Consider the following 7509-nt stretch of genomic DNA (forward strand, 5'->3'; position numbering starts at 1 on the left):
GGCGCCATGCGCTGATCTGCACGTCAAACATCGAGTGAAACAGCTCGGTTCTGACCGTCTGTAACATGTTTATGGCATGGGCAAACCTTGCAAGATGGGGAAGGCCGGAGTTGATGCCTATATTAATGGCTTCCTATTGCTCTTGTTCTTGCTGACGCTCGTTGTCCTGAGCGTTCGGTCTTTTGCATCTCGTAGCATCCTGGTTAGCTTCGGCCAGCTCATCGGCCTCAACCACCTTCCTTGTCAACCTGCACATTGTAAACACAACAAAAGGCAACGCCCATGTGCCGAACAACTTAAGGGGCCGTCCACTCTCTACATTCTTTTCCCGTCGTTCCTTTCGGCATAGTCACATTTGCTCGCCTTCCAAAAATTGGTTGCTCTTCCCCGAGGCCGCGGCACCCTACCTCCTAGCACCTTCCTTGAACACAACAACTCGCGCTCCAGTCCAATCTCACTCGGACTCTGATCAGAGAAATCCCCAAAGTCCACACCTCTTCATCTCTACGCTTCCAACCTGCATTCACTCAAACTCACAGCCCTCCATGTCGTCCTGCGCAAGCACAATGCAGTCGCAGTTCGTCGTCGGTGCATTGAGAGCACAGCTGCCTGCTATCAAGCAGCTCTTCTTGCGTGGACAGTACCGGCAGTGTGCAGCGGCCGCGCAGTCCCTTCTTCTCGAGATAAGCCGAGACGTAAGTCTTTCCCAGTAGCGCATTTGGATAATCTGTAAATTCGGGCTACCTCAGTGCTGTCCATGAACCTGCTTTCTCGAGAGATTCTGACTTCTGGCAGGAGCCACGCATGCACGTCGCTTTTCTGCACTTCTATGTCGCCCTCTCGCACCATGAAACCTCGCGAAACATGCGTATTTTGAACGACCAGCGACAGTCGTCCCTGGAACTGGCCGAGAAGCATTATGTGGCCGCCCTAGAGTCGCTGTATATGCTGCCAACTACTACCGAGCTTGAAACCATCGATGAGGTATCTGATCACTCAGGAGATGAAGACAGTATGGTGGAGTCTTGCAATCCTTCAAACCGCAGCTCCATTAATCATAAACGCTCTTCCCTAGACTCCAGCTTGACCGACGACACATCGGTATACAGTGACGACGAGTCCGATTCAGCATTTCCTCCAACGCCAAAGATGTTCAACCGCTCTCCACCATCTCGTAACTTCCTAGACGACCTCACTCTGCCTTCTCAGAAGCTATTCCGCAACCCGTCATTAACATCGATTCCGAGTCCTGAGATTGAACGCTACAACGTCAACCTCACCAGCTTCACTAGCATGCTACACTCGCATATCTACGCGGTTCGCTCGCTCCAGAAAGCTCAGGCGGCAGAGGACACGGGCCATTCTATCTCTCAGGGATGGCATGCCGTTCCGTACACAAGCTCTGGACCTCGGTATTCCGGGACTGCCAAGAACGGGTCAAAGTTTGCTCACTTCGTCAGAGGTCGTGCGAAGCTTCTCCCACGGCAGAGGTTCGATTCCAGAAAATACGAGGATCTCTGCCGAAAGGCACTCGCAGAGCTGTGACATCCTGAGGTGACAGACTTGCCGAACTTATAACCGCCCACACGATATCCAGTATGCTAGACGATTGAGACGATGAAGGGACTGGTGCTCATGATGCAGAAGACGCGACATGATTTGGAATGGTATGGTTATCCGTGGACGAGACGTTAGGCTCGGTTTCGACTGCCTTGAGATTAGGGCGGCAAGGCGTTCAGATGATTGCGTGGTCTTTCACAACAGCATGGGCGTTATTATGGATACCCTGACTCTTCTTACCAGCTGGTTTGAACAGCGTAATGCGGTTTGGTCCACTGGCTGTGCCTTGATTTCCTTGAGCTTTTTTCTTTGCGTTACTTGCTTTGTTTGCTCTAGTATACTATTTTAACTCAATTAATGATGGTCAAAGGTAGCAAAGGGTATACCTATAGCTTTGAGATGATAGCGAGAACACATTTGTAAGAATAGAGAACGATGAAGCAGTCTTGAGCATAAACCTGAGTGAGTGAAGATAGATAATGCCGAAAGTTGTAATCCGAGAACAAGCCCAAGTATTAATTCTCCTTTGATGTTCATGGACTCTTACGCCTCACTTAGAAAAAGCAGACAAGAGAATACTGAACGTTGAAGGTTGTCCAATCACTGCCGGTTGAATTTCTGATGACATGCCTGCTCCGTATCATTCCGGCTCTGGCGCCGCGCGAGGCGAGCTTGACCCAAAGTCAAAGACCTCATCAACGAACAGCGAGCTTCCCTTCCTACGCCACCCTCCCAATCTCCCCTCTACAGCGCCAATTGGCAAAGACACCAGGCTTTGGGCTGTTCCGTCGGTCGCAATGCCTGTTTCCTTTGCTCGCCTTGCCGGCCACACGGCGAAACGACTATGCCTCGCCCCACGACCACACATCGCTTTCCTTTCTCGACCCATTGCCCGCTCCATCTCGACGTCGCTCCCTCGTCATTATGCCGCTGTAGACTACGAGCAGCCCGAGGGCACGAGGCTGATTCCAGTTGACCCAACCTTCGGCCACCCGATCGACCCGGACTCAGCGTCCATGAACCTCGCCGACGACGAAGGGGACACAGCGGAGAAGCGAAAGATCAGGCACTACACAGTCAACTTCGGACCCCAGCATCCAGCTGCCCATGGCGTGCTACGGCTTATCCTCGAGCTCAATGGCGAAGAGATTGTGCGAGCTGATCCGCACGTCGGACTGCTGCACCGCGGAACCGAGAAGCTCATCGAGTACAGGACATACCTCCAGGCCCTCCCATACTTCGATCGGCTGGATTATGTCTCCATGATGACGAACGAACAAGTTTTCTCCCTGGCCACGGAAAAGCTGTTGAACATTGAAATCCCGGAGCGCGCGAAATATATCAGAACAATGTTTGCGGAACTCACTCGCATAGCGAACCACCTCATGTCGGTTCTGTCTCACGCCATGGACGTTGGTGCTTTGACACCATTTTTGTGGGGGTTCGAAGAACGTGAGAAGATCATGGTACGCACAATTGGCTCTGCTGCCACCTGATTCACACACACCGCGAATATTAGCGTGCTAACGAAGTAACTACAGGAGTTTTATGAACGTGTTTCTGGCGCACGAATGCACGCCGCATACGTCCGTCCCGGCGGAGTCAGCCAAGACATCCCGATAGGCCTCCTTGATGATATCTACCAATGGGCCACTCAGTTCGGCGATCGTGTTGATGAGACCGAGGAGATGTTGACGGACAATCGTATCTGGATCGGGCGTACCAAGGGCATTGGTGTCGTCTCAGCTGCCGAGGCTATCAATTACTCCTTCTCCGGTGTCATGCTTCGCGGTTCCGGTGTTCCTTGGGACGTGCGAAAGTCCCAGCCCTACGACGCCTACGACAAGGTCGAATTCGACGTTCCCGTCGGTGTAAACGGGGACTGCTACGACCGCTACCTGTGTCGCATGGAGGAGTTCCGCCAATCTCTCCGCATTATATTCCAGTGCTTGAACCAGATGCCGGCCGGCCCCATCAAGGTCGAAGACTACAAAATCGCGCCGCCGCCACGCGCTGCTATGAAGGAGAACATGGAAGCGCTTATCCATCACTTCCTGCTCTTCAGCAAGGGATACAGCGTCCCTCCAGGCGAGACATATACCGCAATCGAGGCGCCTAAGGGAGAAATGGGTGTATTCTTGGTCAGTGACGGCAGCGAGCGGCCGTATAGGTGCAAGATTCGGGCACCTGGGTTCGCACATTTGAGCTGCATGGATCAGATTTCAAGAGGACATCTGTTGGCCGATGCGGTGGCTATCATTGGAACTATGGATCTTGTGTTCGGTGAGGTAGACCGATAAAGAGATGTGGAAGAGTGGGATGATGGCCATGCATGCATGCTGGGCGATCAGGCAAGTCAGAAGGCGTGTCGCTAGTAACATCGTGACACAACATATATTGTGTATGGTGAGGCCAAATGCTTAGCCTGATGGGGCTGTATATATTCTTTGTATATCCAATCGAAGCGGAGCTTTTCTTTTGTTCATACCGGCTTTTTGGATGGCGAAGGTTGGTCTGATTGCCATCGGTCCACATCAAAGCCTTATGATTGCAAGCCCGTCACCGTATCCTGTACTCTGCAACGCATCTGGTTTGACTGACGCGTGCTAACGAGCTCCTACGCGATTGGCCCATGAAAAAATCAAAACTCAGAAGCCGTACGATCGATCCGCAGACCGGATCTAGCCAAGAAGGGTGCTAGCTGCCCAACACGTCATCAGTGAGGGGTGAAAGGAGGGGCAGATCAGTTCAGGTACAGCCAGGTTTGGGCTGCGTAGCTTCTTGGATCATCTCTTTCTCTTCTTCATGTTAAGATATCGTCTATCTTAAATTGTCTATTGAGTCTACTAAACATAAAACTCTTAGCATATACCTCGTGAAGTAAGTAACCACCAAATACTCCACCATCTCTCCGCAATCTCTCTGTCTACCCCGCGAGCGACCCCTACGCAGCAACCACACTATCCCACAAGGCCCCAGATCTCATCCCTTCAGCATCTATTGCCGTCATACATACCCTCTGTCCGCGCCTTTTCTTCTAATCCAACTCTTCTCTTATTTTCCCCGCCTCAGTCCACAACTAACCCACCTCAACCCTAGAACCTACGACAATGTCCTACAACAACGAAGGCTACGACAATGACCAGCGCCGCCGCCGCGACGACGACGATAGCTACGGTGGCCGCCAGGGCGGTGGGGGCAGATACGGAAATGAGGGACAAGGAGGGGGGTACGGCAATGAAGGGCGTCAGGGCGGTGGTGGAGGGTACGGCAACGAAGGAGGAGGGTACGGCAACGAAGGGGGAGGGTACGGCAACGAAGGGCGCCAGGGCGGAGGAGGTGGATACGACAACGAAGGTGGTCAGGGAGGAGGATATGGCAACGAAGGACGTCAATCGGGTGGAGGAGGTTATGGCAATGAAGGCCGTCAAGAGGGAGGGTACGGCAACGAAGGCCGCCAATCCCAAGGCCAAGGCCACAGCTCCGGCACGCCCTACGGCGGCGGCGGTGGCTACGGCGGTGGCAGCGACGACTTCTCCGGCGCGGCGGAGCATGCCTCGCACCATGCGGGCGACAGCGGGGACAGCTCGCTCTTTAGCAGCGTGCTCGGGCAGCTAAGCGGGCGCAAGCAGCATCTGCAGAACGAGGATATCGATGAGGGCGAGGCGGTGCGGCAGCATCAGCAGATGTATGGAGGAGGAGGTGGTGGTGGTGGGGGGCAGGCTAGTTCGGGGGGGATGGGGGCTGCGGCGGCGATGCAGGCGTTGAAGATGTTTACGGGGGGAGGGGGTGGTGGGCAGCAGGGTGGACAGGGAGGGGGGCAGAATCAGTTTATTGGTATGGCGATGGCGCAAGCGAGCAAGTTGTTTGATCAGCAGAGTGCGCAGGGGAATACGGTGAGTGATTCCCGAGATCTGGGGGTGTTTTTGGGAAGGGCGAAGACTGATTTGGTGGTAGCATCCCGAAGCCACGAAGCAGGATGCTGTTTCTTCGGCTGCGCAGGTGAGTTTTGTATCCCGGGAGTTTGGTGGTTGGGTTGAGCTAATGGGTCTAGATGGCGTTCAAGATGTACATGAAGTCCGAGATGGGTGGTGGAGGTGGGAGCGGAGGTGGACTCATGAGCATGGCCAGCAAGTTCTTGGGCTGAAGGGTGATGGACACAGCATGCGAATAGCAGTCTATAGGAACGTCATATTCCCTGATTGTGGTAGCATAAAAGAAGATGGAACTCCCATTGGCATACACCTCCCGTCCATTATTGTGTAGTGTTGAAGTGCATGTCCGCGGCAAAGCTTGGAACATCGAGATTCCAACGCCTCAATCACTCGCTATTGTCCCTTTGCTCATGTATGCTCACACGCTTACATTAAACTTTGCGTTTTGTAGATAAGAGCTCAAGTTATAGCAGCTTTACATCGCTGCGTCGAGGTGTAGTGTGCAGGGTGTGGATGCGCGAGGAAGGAAGTTCGACATCTCTCAGGAGATCGGCGCCTTTGAGTGATCATGGAGGATGCAGTCTAATGGAAGAAGCTCTTACACTAGTTCCGTGTCGGTGTTCTGATGCCGTTTAACGTTGTTCAAAATTTGAGTATGCCATCTGGTGTCGTGGGTCGGAGTTCGACAGCTCAAAACCACTCAGGCAATCTGTCCTCACCACTCAATGTCAGTGGCATCACACACTCACAACCATCACAGCAAGAATAGTTCGAAGTAGTAGATAAGAACATCATATAATTGCGAGGAAAACCCTTCTCGGGTCAAAAACCTCTAAAATATCCAACCAAATCCACAAGAATCTCATCCACCTGACGATCTCAGTTCCACCTAAGTATCTGTGAACACGCTGCCCCGAAAGAGTGACAGAAGGTGGGAATACATGGCCGGGGAAGGGTCGAGATAGCATAGTCTACAAGGGCCGGGTTTGTGCCCTACATATACAAATATATGTGATACATGGAGTGAGACCTTGATTTTAGGAAGTGGAAGGAGGGAATGCCCGAAGGCGAAGAAGAGAAGAGGGACGGGGAGAGGGCGAGTTTAAGTAGATTTTCGTGGAGGGGATGAGTCAGCGGTGAGTCAGCGGGCAGTGGGTGGTTCCGTGGTAGATTGGAGCTTCTGGGCAATCTGATGACGAGGCTATGAAGGGAAAAATTCTGGTTAAAAGAGAGAGCCGTGGGTTTGTGACAAATTCTGTAGGTAAGGTGACAGATTACGTAGGTAAGTAAAAGTTTGTGAAGGCTGGAAAAGTAGAACCGTGGTAGGGGAGAAGTGGTGACGAAGAACCGCACGGCGACCGTCAAAATTGGACAATGACTTCTTTGACTTCTGCTATAGCTACTAAGGCCATGTGGTGATTAAGTTCGAAGAATCCGATATGAATCATCCTCATTTGAGCGATGTTGATATTATACAAGGAGTTCTAAGTGAGCGTTGTCGAGTGAGATCCTCTCAAGCCGAACAAGAAAGTCTAGTTAGGTACTGTTGTCGCGGAAAATCCGTGATAGGTACTTCCATGGGGTCTGGATTGCTCCAGAAGATGATTAACTCGAAATAAGACTGTCTTTTCCAGGTGATCGCAAGTTCGAGTCCCACCTGTCGAGACAGCGAGGTGTATCCGATCGAATCTCATCGATTCCAACACGTCCATTGTCACAGAATGTCTGTGGCGCTAATGGAACTGAATTCCATGCAGACTCTTTTCTGATCTGCTTGATATTCAGCCGCGCGCTCCGAAGCCCAAGCAGAGGCTTTCCCGATTGATCACACGCGTCCAACTCTTCCTCCCCATCAACTCCCAGCGACCTTGACTCACCTCGATGACGCATATCCTTGAACCGGCATATATTGGTGGTGGCAATATCTGAACGGCATCTTTGTATTGGGTCTCTTTGGATGCCTTACGAACACTGCCTCACACATTCCTTCATCGAACGACTAGCGGTTGAACAG

At 52.3% G+C, this 7509-nt stretch overlaps 3 protein-coding genes across 3 annotated transcripts; all 3 read left to right on the forward strand.

Moving 5' to 3' along the window:
• Nucleotides 1-289: 289 nt before the first annotated feature.
• On the forward strand, nt 290-2016 carry BDZ99DRAFT_466336 (uncharacterized protein). Its single transcript, XM_033720748.1, has 2 exons — nt 290-695; nt 796-2016. The coding sequence occupies exons 1-2, from the start codon at nt 567-569 to the stop codon at nt 1543-1545; spliced, it is 879 nt and encodes a 292-aa protein (XP_033573013.1). The 5' UTR covers nt 290-566; the 3' UTR covers nt 1546-2016.
• A 249-nt stretch (nt 2017-2265) lies between these two features.
• Nucleotides 2266-4345, forward strand: BDZ99DRAFT_423497 (NADH dehydrogenase I, D subunit). Its single transcript, XM_033717031.1, has 2 exons — nt 2266-3026; nt 3102-4345. The coding sequence occupies exons 1-2, from the start codon at nt 2358-2360 to the stop codon at nt 3858-3860; spliced, it is 1428 nt and encodes a 475-aa protein (XP_033573014.1). The 5' UTR covers nt 2266-2357; the 3' UTR covers nt 3861-4345.
• A 67-nt stretch (nt 4346-4412) lies between these two features.
• Nucleotides 4413-5917, forward strand: BDZ99DRAFT_501578 (uncharacterized protein). Its single transcript, XM_033723829.1, has 4 exons — nt 4413-4440; nt 4660-5456; nt 5518-5562; nt 5615-5917. The coding sequence occupies exons 2-4, from the start codon at nt 4671-4673 to the stop codon at nt 5705-5707; spliced, it is 924 nt and encodes a 307-aa protein (XP_033573015.1). The 5' UTR covers nt 4413-4440; nt 4660-4670; the 3' UTR covers nt 5708-5917.
• The last annotated feature ends 1592 nt before the right edge of the window (nt 5918-7509 follow it).

The sequence above is a fragment of the Mytilinidion resinicola genome (genome assembly GCF_010093595.1).
Source record: "Mytilinidion resinicola strain CBS 304.34 unplaced genomic scaffold BDZ99scaffold_17, whole genome shotgun sequence".
Classification (NCBI taxonomy): Eukaryota; Fungi; Ascomycota; class Dothideomycetes; order Mytilinidiales; family Mytilinidiaceae; genus Mytilinidion; species Mytilinidion resinicola.